The sequence below is a fragment of the Etheostoma spectabile genome, chromosome 17 (genome assembly GCF_008692095.1).
Source record: "Etheostoma spectabile isolate EspeVRDwgs_2016 chromosome 17, UIUC_Espe_1.0, whole genome shotgun sequence".
NCBI classification, from domain to species: Eukaryota; Metazoa; Chordata; class Actinopteri; order Perciformes; family Percidae; genus Etheostoma; species Etheostoma spectabile.
The window spans coordinates 19,405,949-19,424,547 of record NC_045749.1 but is presented as its reverse complement, the minus strand read 5'-3'; the positions used below and the strand labels follow the sequence as shown (position 1 = coordinate 19,424,547).

At 40.5% G+C, this 18,599-nt stretch overlaps 2 protein-coding genes across 4 annotated transcripts in view; one reads left to right on the top strand and one right to left on the bottom strand.

Moving 5' to 3' along the window:
• The window catches only part of blnk (B cell linker), a 22,180-nt gene extending 9,889 nt beyond the window's left edge, over positions 1 to 12,291 (top strand). Inside the window, exons 14-22 of one of the 2 annotated variants that reach the window (XM_032541048.1) lie at positions 5,257 to 5,330; positions 6,095 to 6,122; positions 6,212 to 6,242; positions 7,452 to 7,527; positions 7,682 to 7,710; positions 7,873 to 7,928; positions 9,267 to 9,344; positions 10,688 to 10,843; positions 11,233 to 12,291. In XM_032541048.1, the coding sequence (XP_032396939.1) occupies positions 5,257 to 5,330; positions 6,095 to 6,122; positions 6,212 to 6,242; positions 7,452 to 7,527; positions 7,682 to 7,710; positions 7,873 to 7,928; positions 9,267 to 9,344; positions 10,688 to 10,843; positions 11,233 to 11,349 (645 nt within the window). In that variant the 3' untranslated portion in view covers positions 11,350 to 12,291. The remainder of the gene's footprint in view (positions 1 to 5,256; positions 5,331 to 6,094; positions 6,123 to 6,211; positions 6,243 to 7,451; positions 7,528 to 7,681; positions 7,711 to 7,872; positions 7,929 to 9,266; positions 9,345 to 10,687; positions 10,844 to 11,232) is intronic. The other variant, XM_032541049.1, reaches the window with a different exon arrangement.
• znf518a (zinc finger protein 518A) lies at positions 11,566 to 18,599 on the bottom strand. 2 transcript variants are annotated; one of them, XM_032541033.1, is made up of 3 exons: positions 18,286 to 18,599; positions 14,917 to 17,144; positions 11,566 to 13,829 (listed from the first exon to the last, which is right to left on the bottom strand). In XM_032541033.1, the coding sequence occupies exons 1-3, from the start codon at positions 18,339 to 18,341 to the stop codon at positions 13,138 to 13,140; spliced, it is 2,976 nt and encodes a 991-aa protein (XP_032396924.1). In that variant the 5' UTR covers positions 18,342 to 18,599; the 3' UTR covers positions 11,566 to 13,137. The 2 variants fall into 2 exon arrangements, with proteins under 2 accessions (XP_032396924.1, XP_032396925.1); XM_032541034.1 differs by lacking the exon at positions 18,286 to 18,599 and adding an exon at positions 17,730 to 18,196.

Here is an 18,599-nt window from a genome sequence, read left to right as displayed (position 1 = left end):
TAATATCATTATGTGTATAGCCCCTTTTAAAAACAATACTTTACAAAGTGCCTTGACAAAGAAACCAAAAGCACATAATCAATACATATACACATATTTAGACACGGTAACAGAGAAAACAGAAGTCGGGGCAGCTTTAAAGGATGTAAATGTTAATGTGCTGTATTTATATAGCGCTTTTCCAGTCTTAACAACTGCTCAAAGCACTTTTACATCTACAGGGAACATTCACCATTCACACACATTCATACACTGCAGCCAGGGCTGCCGTACAAGGTGCCACCTGCTCATCAGATAAACATTCACACACATTCACACTCCGATGCGCAGCACCGGGGGCAACTCAGGGTTCAGTGTCTTGCCCAAGGACACTTCGACAATGACTGCAGGGGCGGGGATCAAACCACCAACCTTCCGATTGGCAGGCAACTGCTCTACCACTGAGCCACAGCCGCCCCTGAGCTGATAAAAATATCACAATTCAATACACAGAAGGAAATGAACAGGTGCCCTGGTAAAAAAAAAGACATGAGAAAGATAATAAAAAATGACAGCATCACCGAAAAGCAAGTCTACAACAATGTGTTTTAAAAGAAGTGATTTAAAGGGGACATACAGTGCTTTTCCGTCGGATTTTCATGTTAAATGCGGCCAAAACAAAAAATGAGGTACGTGTATTTTAGACAAATCCCCATTCAGATTCTGTTCAGAATACTATGGTTTCAACAGTTTTTATCCACTTTTTTTCTAGCTTTTACTTTATGGCTTATGCAACTCTAAGCCGGTGTTCTATGATTGGTCATCTCCTCCAAGTAGGCAGAGCTGGAGCATTGTTTTATTTAAGCTACTGCAGTGTTAACATTGTCGCATGTAGCTACATGCTAACGGCAGTAAACAATGTCACCTTGGCTGCCAGTATCGTTAAATTCTCCCCAATTCTGGGTCACATTTTTTGTTCATGCAGTATTTAGTTTGAAAGATTTTATTTTGATTGTATAAATTTCAAAAAAACGTTTGCAGAATGGCTGCGGATCGGTTCCGCTGCGTATCGCTGTCCGTCAATACCCACCAGTATAGCACCTTGACTTTTAAGCCTAGCCTACTTCCTGTTGCCACTACGTGGCGTTATGACTTTGAGCCAGTATTGGCGTGTCTATGTCGTCAGGGTTGGACTCTTATGAATCCTGAAAAGTTCACACACAGTTGGACAATCAAGTTACACTCAAGTTACACCCACTTCCTGTTTCGATGGCAAAATGCACAAAAGGCCCCCCTGCCACGACCATGCCCTTTGATGAAAAGTTTTTCTTTTAGTTATTTTTATCTATCTAACGTCTCAAGATGTCACAGACCAAATTTGAAGTTGATCAGATAAAATCTGTAGGAGGAGTTTGTTTAAGTTCGACATGTGGAAATGGCCAAAATTGCACTATTTTTGAACTTTCAAGTCAAAATGGTAGACTTCCTGTTGGGTTTAGGGTATGGCACCGATTGAGTTTTATGTACATCTTGACATGTTACATACGTGTACCAAGTTTCGTGAGTCTACATTTAACGTACTGCAGGGGCTCAATTTGTAAAACCTTGTAGGGGGCGCAAGCGAGCCGTTTTTGTGCGCCTATTCCCAAAACCATTAAAATACGTACATTCACACCAGACTTGATTCGACCGCCAATTTTGGTGAGTTTTTGAATATGTTAAGCCCCTCAAAAAGGCAATTAATTTGCCAGATAAAAGAATAATAATAACTCCTTCAGTTTCAATAGGGCCTTAACCGCTAGTCTCTTGATTATGACACAATCGTTAGCCTATTTTTGCTAAAACGTCTGCTACGGAGCCATAACTTGAGATACAAGGTAATGGAGCCTTTTATACATTTTTGTGTTTCTTTAGAAATAAACAATGGACAACTTAAGTTTTTAAATGCTTCAGATGTAAAGTTATTTGCTGTCAAAGTGGCGGCAAAATGAATGGCGGTCAACGAGATGCTAACGGCAGGTGATGGCTTTGTAGCATTAAAATGGAGCCTTAGGAGCTACGCTTCTTGGATGCCCGCTTACCCCCTTGGATATATCAAGTGTGCTCTGTTGTTTGGCAAACATTCAGCTGCTCCACAAACTCCCCGGCTGTTAGGGGGTTATGTCTGGTGTTTTAAAACTTTCTTGAGGAAGCGATAGATTTAGTGATGTTACTGTTTCCTGTAAGGGGCTCTCATACCTCCTCAAAACGCAGCGCGAAGTGGGGTTGCGTTTTTTTTCGGAAGTTTTTTTCAGCTATTTACTCGCAAGACAGGCAATATCAAACATATAGTCTATGGATTGGATTATGGATTAAGATTTAAACAAAAAAAAGATTTGAATGTTAAATTGCGAGCGGTTTCAGATATGCTGCTGTTGGTGTAGGCCTACCTTATTGAAGTTTGAATGTTAAAAAAAAAATGTTCTTGTCATTCTGATTGGCTGTTGTTACCCAATTTAAACAGATGTGAGGTTGCATTTTTTTGACGCACAAATATTTTATTCACATGGCTTTTTGATACCTGGGAAACTATTAAATATGTTGCATGTTGCCATTCCATTATATGATTTTTTTGATTATTTTCGATGACAATAGTAAAAACCATAACATGCCTAATATTAGGGCGTGATCATTAATATGGGGGTTTACTGCCTGTAAATTATTAATCCATGGGGTAAGAAAGTATAACATTAGACCAGGATGGAATGAATATGTGTCTGAACTCCATGTGGAGGCTTTTTTTAAATTGGGTATCATCTGGTAAAGCCAGGTATGGCCCAGAATTTGAGCATAAGAAAAAGGCAAACGCAAGGTTTAAATATGCTGTACGTTTTATCAAAAGTAATGAGCAGATGATGAGGGCAAATTCTGTGGCCAGAAAGTTGCAACAGAATGATTTGTATGAATTCTGGAAGGAAGTGAAGGAAGGTTATCAATGACAGGAAGATGCCCTTGCCATCCAGCATTGATGGAATCACAGGGGATGAAAATATTGCTGAGCTGTGGGGGAAACATTTTAGAAAGATTTTGAACTGTGTTGAGAGTGCTCATTATCCTGTTGGTGATATCATTACTGATGAGGGTGTGGTCATTAGACCTGTTGAAGTGCCAATGCGATTAAGGAATTGGCTGTGAACAAAGCGTGTGGTCTAGACCAAACAACAGCTGAACACCTGAAGTATGCAAGCCATAGAGTCTCAGTGCTACTTGCTATGTGCTTTTCTGGATTAATAGCACATGGTATATTACCTGACTCTATGTTACCTGTACTTTTAGTTCCAGTAATTAAAGACAAAACCTATATATAAGGTATCAAGCATAGAAAACTACAGGCCGATCGCTCAAGCAAATATACTCTCTAAAGTGTTGGAAAAAATTCTATTTGATAGGTTACAAGAATATATAATAACCACATAGCACAGAGATGTGTATACATGCACTGAGAGAACTTGTTACCAAGTATGAAAGACATGGTTCAACAATGTTCCTTGATGCATCCAACGCGTTTGACTGTGTTAATCACGGTAAATCATTTAGAAAATTACAAGAGCGGGGGGTTCCCCTATACCTGATACGTATCTTGCATTATTGGTATTCCCACCAAACTATGCAAGCTAGATGGGGGAAGACAACGTCGGCTCCTTTCCCAGTGACCAATGGGGTTATTGTCACCTGTTCTTTTTAATTTATATATGGATGATCTTTCTAGGATACTGGAAGTGTGTAAAACTGGATGTATGGTGGGGGATGTCTGTATTAATCATCTGATGTATGCAGATGATTTAATTGTTATGTCACCATATAGTGCTGGCCTACAGCAACTGCTTAGAGTCTGCTCAGACTATGGGCTACAGCATGACATCCAATTCAATGCTAAAAAGAGTGTTGTATGATTGTCAGAACTATGGAGGACAGGAAGCTATGCTTTCCCTCTTTTTACTTGTCAGGACAACACCTTAATGTGGTTACTAAAGTAAAATACTTGGGCCACATTATCAGTGACAATTTTTGTGATGATGATGATATACAGCGGCAGTGCTGTAAATTATATGGACAAGCAAATACTCTGGCACGCAAATTTCATATGTTTTCTGAAGAAGTTAAAATATGTCTATTCAGAGCATACTGTACTCCACTGTATACAGCTCATCTATGGTGCAGCTACAGTAAAGCAAAGATAACCAATATAAAGGTGGCATACAATGATGCATTTAGAATTTTGATGAAGCGTCCAAGATGGAGCAGTGCTAGCCATCTGTGTGTGACGTGTAATGTTCCCACCTTCCACGCTGTGCTAAGGAAGTTTATGTACAGATTTATATGCCGATTAACTGAGTCAAATAATCCAAATTTAAAGGCTATAATCAATCCTGCACTTAGTGATACCAGATATTCGTCAAAACTATGGAATCACTGGAACACGCACCTGTACCTGTTTTAATTATTGGACGTTGCAATTTGTAGATTTGTATGTATGTGTGTTTCTTTTGTGGTATTTTTTGTGGATCAGTTTGTCTATATGTACGTATTTATGTTTGTGTTTGGTCTGAGCCCCTTTTGTAATGTGTTGAGTTTTTATCTGGACCTTGTCTGTAAATAAAGAAATATAATATTCATGGCATTTAGCATACATCTCTTTTGATTAGGGACCTGGATAGTGGATGGGGGGGCCACTGGAAAGAAACATTGTTTTAAATGGACAGCTCCATTTTCAATTCAGTTTTATTCATAGTGTAAAATCATAACAGACGTTATCTTAGGACACTTTTCAAATCAAATAGGTCTAGATCAGGGGTCTTCAACAGGGGGTCCGCGACCCCTAGGGGGTCCGCGGAGGTACTGCATGGGGGTCGCGAAAGTTTTGGTTGATTAGACTTTTTTTTATATCCCCCCCCCATGCAATTTTTTCCACTAATTGAAATGTCTTTAAATACACATTAACATGAATTCAACACACTGTAGTAAACAGATAAATGGAAGATGTCTTTCAGTCATCAATGCACACATGACACTATAGGACCAGTTTGATATAACACAATTTTATACAATACATATAATTAGGGGGTCCTCGCTCCATCTCGCCATCAGTTTGGGGGTCCTTGGCCTGGAAAACGTTGAAGACCCCTGGTCTAGATCATACTATAATTTACAGTACCTACAGTACTTACAGTAACAACATATGACCTTCCAAAGCTAACATGAGTCATGATAACTGGTAGATGACTAGTCTTTGCTTTGTGTGCTCCTCTAGGTCCCAGTGATAAACCTGCAGAGGGTCCACCTCCACTCCTACCGAAACCTTTGCCGAGAGAGTAAGCATCACTTAACCAAACATTTTTCCAATTATCGGCTACACACTCAGGGCATATATCATGGAAAACCAAAAAATAGTGGAAAAGAAGAATTTTAAAATCTAATTTCTAAGGACTGGAAAGGTTGAGTAAAATGGTGAAATTGTTACAGTTATCTTTTTGGATGACCTTCAACGTTACATAACTAGGGCAGTTAATCAATTACAGTTTATCGCATGATTGTCACAATTTCCTAATCCTAAACAAATATATTCATCAAGTTTTTAATAATGTTTGTTATGTAATGTTAATAGCCCTGTTCGGCCCGTGCTCCCTTTGATTTTGTTCACCATGCTAATTCTCCTCTTGTTATAAAAGTGCTATAAAATGTTAACTGTAATGAATACAAAATGTACTTACGTATTTTGTGCAGCTAAGAATTACTTTATCCGAGTTTTAGGGCAATGTAAAGCAAAGTGCTGGTTAACTTCCCTATTGAATTAAATATGTAATTTTTATCTACAACAAACTACAACAATTTCAGTGTCATCAACATTTACCTTTTGGCCCGTGGCCTTCCATCCAGATCAATTTTGGCCCTAAATATAAAAGAATCTCATTTGGAGTAAAGTATTCTATACCGTTCTGTTTGTGTTACACGCGACTCCCGATGAATGGTAAGGTTTTGATACTTTGTCCATGGAAATGTGTGGGAACGCTGTATACTGTAACCAGATTAAGCTTTACCATGGAAATAACTGATCATCTCTGTTTTTTCCTCCCAGGAGTTCACCAAAGCCACCTTTAAAGCCGGTAGGAAAATCTTTTTGTGTTTTACTTTGTGTTTTATGGGATAAGATGATGTCTGTCAACATAACTGTGAGTACTTTTTCTTTTTGCAGAGGCCAGCTTTAAAACCCAGGAAATTTGAAAGTAAGTGTTTACATTAATTCAGATACTATATGTGCACATTATTATTCACACCAGAGATTGTGTTAAACATAATAAAGTCAGTTAGTCCCAGGCGCTTCAATGATTGGAGTGTTTCCTTCCTGAGACACTATTAAACCCACATTGTTACCAGCGCACATTTCATTTACTCCATGGATTATTTGAAGAGAGTAATTTAGCCCAGTTGCAAACTTTTGCCAACTTTTAGTGTCCAATGATGATCTAATTTCCCACTTACGTATGCTGCACTTCAATACAAGTCCTTCATTTTCCAGATGAAATGTATTCCAGTTAAATGGGAATGTAGATGTACAGTAGTAGTCAAGACCACCCATGTCGAGTCCAAGACCAGGACTAGTCAAGACCAAGTAAAGTCCCGGTCCAAAGAGGTTTGAGTCTAAATCAAGACTGAGTCCAAATGAGAGACAGTCAAGATCGAGTTTAGTTCTGTTTCTGCCGATAGCCTTGTGTTTCCTCTTCTTCAGTGCCCTACGGACAAATTTTGTGTCATTTGTAAAACAAAATTGTGTTATGCTGTCGCTCGCCAACATTGTGTTTGTGGCCAAAATGAGAATGACTCATGCCTCAGTTTTTCCTGCGTCTCTACAGTGTGTAATGTGAGACAGACACTCACAAACATGATGCATGCTTATGGGCTTACTGACACTGATGAGATCTACTCCTTAGGTTTTGAAATTGGGTATAGAATGACAACGCATATTTCAATACTCGATACTTTAGAGGCAATGTGTTCTGTGCCTAAAAAGTATTTATAGTATCTAGTCAAGACCAGCTAGAATATTTGGCGAGACCAATGGCCATGTCTGAGACAAATACCAACAAGTCCAAGACAATAGAAAAACATCTCGAGGAGTCCAGATCCAAGTACTACAGTGCTAGTAATGTCAAGTCATATACATTTATACCGCACATTTTAAAAGAGCATAAGCTGACCCAAAGTGCTTTACAACCAGGACAGGGCTACAGACATGAAAAAATACATAACACAACACAATGTAATACAAACAACTTGCATGAGAAAACTAACTTCAAAAAAGAAGGAAGTTAGAAGAGTGAATTAAAGCCTCGAAACAAACCTATATCCACGTCATTTGTCGAAAGTGTCTTCAACTTCTACTTATTACTAAACAGCAAACATAGTCTAGTTACCATACGTGTGGATTTCCACAGGCCAAACACTTCCTGGGTCGCAAATTGACCAGAAGCCTCCACCAAAAGCTTTTACACTGGACCTGAAACGACCAAAGTAAGCAATGCAGCACACAGTTTTACACGATGGGTTAAATGTACACGGAACATATGCAATTTTCAGTGCTCCTCGACTGAGGGAAATTGCCTTTAATCACAGCTTGGTGCTGAGTGTTTTCTCTGCTCTGCTCTGTTTGTGGTCTCTGTTGCAGAATTCCTCTTCAGCAGTTGCCCTCCCCCAGTAAGTACAGCTCCATGTGCAGTACATCCCACAGCAGCAACAACCATATGCACACAACTTTTTTTTTTACTTTAACATTAGGTGAAAGGAATTCAAAAATGTTACATGTCTATGTCATCAAACAAAACCCCATTATAATTACGTTTGTGTCTCTTGTCCCAGAACCAGCTGAGAGAGGAAGCGTCTCAACTGAAAATGGATTAATAGACCAAGATAAGGTGTGGTCTAACAACATTATATTGTAAAGATGAACCAATGACTTCATTCATTCATCAATGACAGAGTATGGTATTAACGTTAAATTTTGAGTTGTTGGGATATTTTGCTTCCTTTCTTTTAGAATACTCTGTGTGTGTGTGTGTGTGTGTGTGTGTGTGTGTGTGTGTGTGTGTGTGTGGTGTGTGTGTGTGTGTGTGTGTGTGTGTGTGTATTAGGTTTAACTACATTTGTGGGGACCAAAAACTGGGAATACAGTATACTTATGGGGTCCTGACAGCTTTGTGGGACAAAATGCTGGTCCCCACAACGTTAAAGGGCTGTTTGAGGAATGAGACTTGGTTTTAGGATTAGGGTTAGAGTTAGGTTATGGTTAGGGTGGGGGTGAGGGTTAAGGTTAGGCATTTAGGTTTGATGGTTAGGGTTAGGGTAAGGGGCTAGGGAATGCATTATGTCAATGACTGGTCCCCACAAAGATAGTGAGACACACGTGTGTGTGTGCGTGTTTGTGTGTGTGTGTGTGTGTGTGTGTGTGTGTGGTGTGTGTGTGTGTGTGTGTGTGTGTGTGTGTGTGTAAATACACCTATAGATGCATATTTGTCTGCACTTTGTCTATTTGCACCTGTAAAGTTCTCCTAAATTCACCACATGTTAGCAGAAGTTAATGCCTCATTTGCATGTTGAAACATAACATTTTCAGAAATCTTGTTATGCAAACAATAATTGTTGTAATGGAAGTAATCAACTGGGGAGGTTTCATGGGGATTTTCTGTTAGTCAAGATGTTGTACCCTATACCCCTGGTTGTAAATTTACAATCCATGTCTTTGAAGGCTGTTTCCTCAAAATGAGTATTCTTAGAATCGAGATAGAAATCTCTACTTCATTAGCGCTGACATACACCAAACTTTGCAGTTTCATTCCTAGCTAAATTCTGAATCTTTTTACAGAGGGGCTTGTTCATATATAAATAGTATTCATCGCCTGTTTCATGAAACATTTTAGACCTATAAAAATGTGCTTGTTTTATGGCTGTTGACAGTATTTTTATTTATCAAAAGATTATATATATATATTATATATATATATATATATATATATATGCCCTCTGTACATATCTTTGACTCTAATATGTTAACAAAATGAAGCAAGAAAGAATTTTGAACCTGGTTTTATCCAATAAATTAGCACATATTTAATCAGAAAATGCCTCACTTGCATATTTGAACATGAAAATTCAGAAAACTTGTCATCCAAAATAATCAACTGGTGAGGTTTCAAGGTGATATCTTTTATCCTCTGCACCTGCTGTGTTTTACCATTTTGTTCTCTTTATTTCAGGACATCTATAAGAAATCCTGGTATGCCGGCACGTGTGACCGCAAGACTGCTGACAATGTCTTGTGTTGCTCAAATAAAGTAAGAATCTTATAATTTAAGAGAGCCCAGTCATCCAAATGAGGGGTCTGTGTGGGAAAATTACTGCTTCAACTGTTGGTTTGACGTTGTCTTTTGGAGGCATTGTGTCATTTATTCATGTCACCTTTTAAAAAATGTGCAGCCGTCTTAAACTGCAGGGATTTGGAATTATATTTATGAGAGTCACACCCACTGGAGGCTGAAACAACTACATGCATTAAAGGTCCCATGGCATGAAAATTCCCTATTATGAGGTTTTTTAACATTAATATGCGTTCCACCAGTCTGCCTTTGAACCCCAGTGGCTAGAAATGGTGATGGGTGTAAAAGGAGACCTAGGTATCCTGTTCTGCCTTTGAGAAAATAAAAACTCAGATGGGCCGATCTGGAATCTTGATCCTTAAAAGCTGGAGACTCAGAAATGGCACATACTAAGAAAAGCTCATTGTGGGACTGGCTCTAGTGGCTGTAATTCTGCACCAAGGCTGAATTTTGGGAAAGAGACTTCAGATACAGTATTAGGGACCACTAAGGTCTATATAAAAGAGACTTCAGATACAGTATTAGGGGACCACTAAGGTCTATATAAAAGAGACTTCAGATACAGTATTAGGGGACCACTAAGGTCTATATAAAAGAGACTTCAGATACAGTATTAGGAGACCACTTAGGTCTATATAAAAGAGACTTCAGATACAGTATTAGGAGACCACTTAGGTCTATATAAAAGAGACTTCAGATATAGTATTAGGGGACCAGTAAGGTCTACATGAAAAGAGACTTCAGATATGGTATTGGGGACCACTAAGGTCTATATAAAAGAGACTTCAGATACAGTATTAGGGGACCAGTAAGGTCTACATGAAAAGAGACTTCAGATATGGTATTAGGGGACCACTAAGGTCTATATAAAAGCATCCAAAGAGCACCAAGTCATGGGACCTTTAATTGTGAAGTGAAACAGTGAGATCATTATTTTGTCATCTTAATTGCCCAATCTGATTATTATTAGCGTGTATATCTACAGTATGTCTGAATAGTATTTCAATTTGTTTTTCGCATATCACATATCTGACCATGTGAAGTGATAAAAACAGATGAGGGTCAGAGGTCAATGGGGAAGGCCATCTTGTGGGCTGAAACGTTGTGGGCCTTATTTGCACTATTATAGTATTTTTTCCAGAGGATTAAGTTGTTTTGCGGACTTTAACTTCTTTGAACATTCTTTTTTTTTTGTCTGGCATCAGCAACTACATGGATGTGCCCATTGTCTTTTTGGAACTGTGGGGATTACATCCCATCGCCCCCTGCTGGGTCTGACTCTGAGTGCCTTTGTGTTTCAGGACGGGGCGTTTATGGTGAGGAAGAGCTCCGGTCAGGACGTACAGCAGCCATATACGTTAGTGGTGTTTTACAAGGGCAGAGTATACAACATCCCCATCCGCTTCATACCAACCACGCAGCAGTACGCGCTGGGAAGAGAGAAGAAAGGGGAGGAGGTACAGTGGAGGACTTTTCAGTTTGGCTGTCTCTGAGGACTATGGGAGAGACGTGTGTAGGGGTTAATTAATGTTTTGTCTGGCTTTGAGTACAAAGCAATTGTAAAAGGAGCAGTGCTTATGTCCACTTTTACTAAGCTAATATAATTTTTCATAGCAGTTTTAAGAGTTTTTGTTTTTTTAAATCTGACACTGCACATATTTTTTTTTTTAAAAGAGGCTTTTACAATCAATGTTGTTTCCAATCATTGTTACTACACTCGATCGTTCAAAAAGTCCTTTGGGAAAATGGAAAACAAATCCTAATTAGCTTATTGACCTAGTTTGATGATTTCGAGACCATTTCAACTTTTAATTCCAACGTCGTCGCTGTCCCACTCTTTTTGCAGTATTTCAGCAGCCTCTCCCACATCATCGACAACCACCAGAAGTTTCCTCTGATGCTGATTGACAGCCAGAGTAACACCAAGGAAGCCACCAGACTGTGCTACCCAGTGAGGCCCTAGAACACCCCGGCTGAGTGCAAACAGCCAACGGACTAGACTCACACACCCCAACCTGCTGTGTTAACTGTCAGACTGTTTCCAGAACTCCTTTATGTGATGCTTTTCTCCTCCTCCTTTAGTGTTAATTCGAGGTCCTGTCAACAGGATTGCATGCTGGACTTGCTTGCATTGCTGGCCATGCAAAGCCAAAAATGGCACTGACTCATATCTTTTTTTAACTCAGGTTTTATTTAGATTTTTTTTTTTTTTAATGCTCAGTCGGTAAACAGTGTATTTAAATGAATGCAAGGAATGACACAATGTTGCTGTAGATGACAAATGCAAGTAGACAAATAATTTGTTTGTGACAGCAAATACTTTGGGGGAGCCACAAAGAAAGAAATACAAAGGTTGTATATTTTTGTTTTAATAAAACTCTTTTCTTGTGTTCTATACTTTAGCTCACATCTTACAAAAATGCCACCAGGGAGTGACAAAACTGGTTCATTTATTGTCCGGTCAACAAGTTATGCTATCAAACTCATGCACATTTGTTGCATAAAAAGAATTCCTATAGGCACTTGGTGAAAACTCTCAGGTAATATGCTTACAGTCCCTCTATCTGGACTATACACAATTATAAATCTTATTCTAAATTGGAAGAAAGAAAAAAAAAAAGTGAGTGACACTGAAGTGTGCGTTCCAGAAACAGGGATCCATGCACAACATCAGTACATACAGGAGAGGTGCACCTGTGTAATGGTCTTTGACTAACAAACGCACAGAAACAGGAGCCACTGTTCCCTAGCTGGGAATACTGAGGGATCAATGCTGAGCCACAGTAAGACTGCTTGAGATTGTCAAAAGCTTACGCCTGATAAAGGTGAGGTAATGGGAAATATAAATCCTCCTTTCATAGTGCAATTAAAAAGATACGATTGTTTCAAGTCAAAAGAGGAGGGGGGGGGGGGGGGGGAGCATGATCAAATCGTCCACGCCTTGTGTCCAGATTTTAAAAAGATTTTGCTAGTAATTTTTAATTTACATCACCAAACACAGGTTTACTTCTTTTCTTTTTTAATTAAGTGTGTCTTTAGGAACATTTGCTTTCACTACGTAAATGCATGAAAATATACCCCCCCTTTTACAGTTAATATTATTTGAACATAATTTGGATTTTATACAAAATTTTTACAAATACACAGATTCTTTTAATGGCCCAAAAATAAAATCAAAGAAAAACAAAGGCTAAACCTGTGAGTCATAAATAAATGTAGAATAAAACAGCTTATTGTCTTTTTTTTTTTTCTTCTTCTTTAAACACAGTTTTGGTATATCTCTGCGTCCCATTCCAAAAACATAAATATGATAGCTACCACACTGTAGAGCCTACCCGTACATAAACTGATTCAGATAGTATGGCAAATATACATATTACAGTGTTATATAAAAGAATCTATGAGACAGTGTACTAAAATTACCTTAAATAAAGCTATTATAAAGCGTACACAAAATACCAAACAATACAAAGAACTAAATTATCCACACCGTGTCTGTGTGGCTTTACAAATAAACCCCTAATGTACAAATACTTTGTATCAAGCTACTCCGACTGGGAGAGAGACGCCAGGTAAAAGTTTACCCTGAGAATGTGAACCCTCCAGGAGGTGTAGTAATCATTTGATTCTCCCATAACCGACCCATCATAATTAAGACTTTAAAAAAAAAATGAATTTGAGACTGGCTATCACCGTTTCCATTATTGTTATATTGCAAAGTCAGCGTTTTCCAGACTAGTTTTTGGTTTTCTCATCCAGTGTGCGCGACAGTTAAGAGTTTTTCACAGTTTGGCCTTTTCCACTCCATCAGATGGCGCTGCCGATGGGCCGTCCACATTTCCTGACTTGCGAAGAGCCTGCCGCAAAACCAGCAGCGGAACTTGGTCGCGACATCCCTGCCGGGAGAGACTGCGCCGACTACTTCGTACTTTCTCCTGCTCAACCTACGGAGTTTCAATTTCAACATGAATCGCTCCTGCACTGAGTTTTTGGCGTGGCCCGCAGAGTCGGGCTGGGCCTCCGTCGGCTCGTTGGCCTCGGGGGCCTCGGGGGCCTCGTCGTCCATGGCTGCGAGCGCGTTCACGGTCTGCCGCGACAGTACGACCTTCTGCACCTCTCCTCTGTACCTGTTGATGACCTCCATGATCCTGGCCACCGCGGGGATGTCGGCGTCGGGATGATTTAGCACCACAACAGGCTGGTCCCCCGCTGGCCGCTTTACCAACTGAGAGGGATTCATGGCTACCAACTTCAGGGTCCTCTCCAGGTTCTTTGAGAGCGTCTGCCACCGATGCCCGGAGGCCGGCGAGGGCTCCGGTCGGATGTTGCTGAGGAGATCTGGGCAGGAGTCAGCGGGCACCTCTCTGCCTCCCAGCCCCTCAACAACCTCATTGCTGGGCTCTGAAGACAGACCAAGGCTCAGATCTGTAGAGTTCAGCTTATCTGCAAGACAGAAAGTGAAAAAAAACACTTATTTTAAAACAGGTTTCTTATTAGGTCAGGGTATTGCCAAAGATCTCCCAAAAATCAAATTGATTCAGAGGTCCCGATTCGATTACATTTCAAATTTGATATCAATTAGGTTAGGGAAATTTCACTGAAAAATAGATTCTCATAACTTATTTTGGAAATCATGGGGTCTTAAATGTCTAGGCCAATGACATCTTAGCTGAAAGAGAGAGGAGAGAGAGAGAGAGAGAGAGAGAGAGAGAGAGAGAGAGAGAAGGAGGAGCAGGACCCCCCCCCCGCTGCACACCGTATGAAGTTGAGTTGCATATTAAACTGGGCCTACAATAATGTGTAGGGTGGCCTAAAGCCTTCATACATACCTTTTTGTGGTGCATACAATACTAAGCTATTAAAATAATTCGAAAATATGACATTCATTAAAATCATGTTTTAATGCTAAACATACAGTGAATCCTTGATTGATGGATGGCTACCTTAGTGGTTACCGTAGCTACAGGCCGATAAGCCTGTCATCAATGGTGTGTTCATTTACAAAATAAATCAAAAATACGATGATTTATCTTTGCTAAATATGTTGGACGTGTTTATGTATATTTTCAGACATTTACATTCAAACTTTCAATTTTTTTTTTTTAAATGATTAAACAATAACTTGGTGGTCCCCCCTGCAGTAACTCTGAGGGGCCCCTAAGGGTCCCCAACCCGCTGTTGAAGATCTTTGCTGTAAATTGTACAAGCAAAAAGAAACTTTTAAAGTATTTTGTTTGTTTTTAAAAAAATATCAGGTTAATGTTTACAGTAAGAATTGACTCCAAAAACTATTTCAAGTACTTTTTACTTAACATGGCCAATACATCAATGGGGAAAAGACATGTTAAATGATCAATCTGGGGATGCTTAACCCATATCAGATCAATCAGAGAATCGCTTATTTTAACCCAGCCCTATTTGCTATTGCTTTTGATTGTGAAATTCCAAAACATCAAACAAAACATTTAAATGTATTCCAAGAAAATTGCCACTGCATAACAAATCTTGGAACTATAATTTGCAGTCTTACCCTTTGCTGTAATAACAGGGTGGGAGGCAGGGGAAGACTTGGTGCAACTGCTCTGAGTTGTCGCTCCATCAGCAGCCATCTCATCGCCCGACAGATAACTGTCTGATGTTTGGAGCTTTGCGTTCTCGGGGCCGTTCTGTACTTCAGTCTCAGCTGCAGCCGTCGAATTTGACCGGCCCGTCTTACAAGCTGAAGCGCTCTCGTCGACTTCTGCTTCCAAGAGGGACTTCTCTGCGTCATTTTGCATTTTCTGATGCGTTGGTGACACACCGGGCCTGCTTCCGTCCATATTTTTAGACGCTGTTGGCTTTGCAACACAACCGGGGGTTAGGTCTACCCCTGGCTTTGGTTGTGGACTTACAGTCATGGCTTCAGAGGGACCATCCAGATCAGTCTCAGGTGCTTTGGTCCACTTCTTCGGGGGTTCTTCTGTTAGCAGCGGGTTGGGGAGAATCTGCGCCGTCTCCTCCTGTGCTGTGTGAGGGCTTGGCGGTCCATGAGGGTCATCCGTCACCCCACCTACTGATGGAGACAAAGAGCTTTGCGACACCCACTGCTTCACCTTCACTGGATTCTTCTTCAACACTATCTTTAAGGCCAATCCCGAAGACCTTTTGTCCGCTCTTTTAGATCTGGCCCTTCTTTTTCGTCTTCGCGTCTTGTTTTTGGGTGCAGCTTTATAAACAGATGTCTGCTCTTCGCTCTCATTTGTCAACTTCACCTCACTGGAGGTATTAATCCCATCCTCGTGCATAGGCTCTACAGGTTTGTTCTGAATTCCCTGATCAGTCTTTAATTCCTGATTCTCTCTGTTTTCCTGCATTTGAGTGCACTCAGGTGGCTCACTCTGGGCTGGCATTGAGACGTCATTATTTAGTTTGGCGTCAGTCTGTGGACAAGGTGTACGATCCTTCGAATCTGACCGACATCCATTTTGGTCAACTGCACGACGAGCGTCATCGGGAGCACTTTCAGTTTCCTTGTCTGATGATGATGATGATGTCATCGTTTTCAACCTTTTGGCGTAAGCAGCGCCATTCTGAGCCACGGTTATCTTGTTCTTGACAGTCAGCACGGTGAGATCCGACGAGTCCGACACAATGCCGTTCTCTGACTTTGGGTGAAGATTTATATCTTGGGGGACATTTGACCAAACGGTTTTGAGAGCCTTGGTCCATTTCTGGTCACCGTTTTCCCCGGCAACAGATTTCATCAAAAACTGCTGCGTCTCCTCTAGTGTAGTTTGTGGATCTGATAGATGGCAGTATTTATCCAGGAACTCCCTCCCTGGGAGAGAAAGGCAGTCCTGCGTCAGCCAGCACATTTCCCTAACTGCACTTCTTGTTAACCTAGGCTTGATTTTTGGGATTGGGTCATTTGGTTTCATTTCTATGGAACAAACCTCATCCCCCTCCTTCTTCTTCTTCCTCTGATTACCATTCTGGCAAACATGGACAGCTTTAACGTGCTTAGTAATCAACCCTTTCTGAGATGCCTCATAGCCACAGTGCTGACAACGTAAAGTTTGATCAGTTTTTTTAGGCCCAAACTTATTCTTGTCCTTTGTATGCAGCGATAGGTCCTTAACTCCCTCCAGGCCCAAATTATGTGCATACATGTGCTCTAAAAATACTCTAACGTCACCTGTGGAGAATTTCTGACACATTTCACATGAATATTTGCCATTTTGGTGGTGATACATAGTCAGATGTGCACTGAATTCAGGCCACGTGCGCTGAACGTTGTCATTGCAAATGCTGCAACTAGAAAAAGTGTCCTTGTGGCTTAATAGATGAACCTGAAGGTAGGAGAACACATGTGTACTGAAAGTACACGTATGACAGGAAAAAACTGGTGGGCTCCCCGTGTGGTTTTCCTCAAAGTGTTTCACTAAGTCTTTGGGAACATATTCCGAGTTGTCCCTACATTGAGAGCATGTGAACCTGAGTGTATTTCCGCTGTCATTTGTCTGAGCCTGCTGTGCTTTCTGGGGGGGGTTCTTTGATGAAGGCCACACTGTGCTTTGCTCCCACTCTGCTATCTTCTTTGGTCCATTCTTATCATCCCTTTGCATAGTTGGAGGCTGAGCGGCAGTTTTCCTGAGGTGGAGCCGTTTGTGCCAATCTCTATTCTTGTTGTTGACGTGCCGTTTATTATCTCGCGGTTTATTATCTCCTCTGGAGGTAGTTGCGCAAATATCCACTGAATCCATGTTTTCTTTCAGGTTTCTGAAAATGCAGAAAAAAAAAAAGAAGAAAAAAAATCATATTATACATATCATTTCAGAACCACATCCAACCAGCAGTCTTAACACACACACACACACACACACACACACACACACACACACACACACACACACACACACACACACACACACAACATGCTGTCTCTTTTGAAAGCATTTTATAGCAAGAGTAAATGCATCTAAAACAGGCACCCTTTGACTTGTTGCATTGGATTTAAAGCCGTTTTTTAAAATGTGAAAAAACGCAGAGTACTAACTGGTTAGTTGTGAATCCGGGTCCACTAGGGGGTACGATAAGATCCAAACACAAGACTCCAAAACAATAAGTGTCACTTCTTAAATATCCCTTATTGCCACACGCTTAACACACACTCACTTCTCCAATAAAAAAAAGCTGCATTCACAGTCACCAGGCTGCAATTGTTAATGTTAAGTCCACCTGTTGCTGGCTTGGGTTTAAAAGGCCTCTGCATGGATATGAATTCATCCCACTCAGATCCGGCGTAAAGCAACGAATTTCGATTCTTATCAACCCCCAGGTGTAGGAAAATGTACTTTAACTCACCTGCCCACACAATAGTTGTGATTGTGAACTTGCTCAAGACACAGCTAGCGCTAGAGGCGATATTAAAACACATTAACTGACAAATGCACCAATACAAAGCTTGAGGTAGCACTTCTTAGTAGCAGTTTAATCGGCGAATGTGCGGCCATTGTGCAGTTCGACTTAACCACAACAAAGTGATGAGACTGCCTTTGTAGCGAGCAACAACCGCCGTGGGAATTGCAAAGTTACGATAAAACTGTCCCCCTGGCATACCACTAAAGCCTTTTACATTTCGCATGCAAACACACGGTTGTCGTTTACCACCTGAGCTAACTGTTAAAACGCTTTTTTTTGACATAGCGTCTGAGTGATTTGAATTCACGTTAACGTGACGCGACAAGAGCTTACAAAAGACGAAATAACGAAGAATAAAAAGCGTAGCAACAAAGTTACGCCAAACCAGTTTTTTCCAACATTGCATCGACGTATTAAGGCAAATAAACACACCGAGTCGTGTATAAATCGTGAAGCTGTAGTTGTGTGTGTAGTTGTCTCGGGTTTTTTTTTTTTTTACCTTTTCTTTTGTGGAGAGCTTGACAGCTCAGCGAGTGGCAGCCATGATGGTTTCATACGGGGATTACAGCCTCTGAGCAGCTTTAGCCTTTAGCCTGGTGCCTCCGACAGAGAGCCGTGCTGTCCTGGGCCTACAGCTGAACACAATCACCGAGCTGTTTTAATGCAAACACTGCTCCCAATGCATTCATGTAGTGCTTTATTCATATGGAACCACTCCCATATGTCAGCATTAAGGTAAAACAACCCCAAAATGGTGTAAAAATAACCAAACTGACATCAACTTGTAGCTAAATTGTCTCAAGTTAAAATTGT

Excerpts from the sequence above, each read along its gene's own strand:
- znf518a (XM_032541033.1), bottom strand. The coding sequence starts at position 18,341 with ATGAAACCATCATGGCTGCCACTCGCTGAGCTGTCAAGCTCTCCACAA. Across the intron at positions 17,145-18,285 it reads AGCTCTCCACAAAAGAAAAG|AAACCTGAAAGAAAACATGG; the intron begins GTAAAAAAAAAA and ends CTGCATTTTCAG. Across the intron at positions 13,830-14,916 it reads CCCTGTTATTACAGCAAAGG|ATAAGCTGAACTCTACAGAT; the intron begins GTAAGACTGCAA and ends TCTGTCTTGCAG.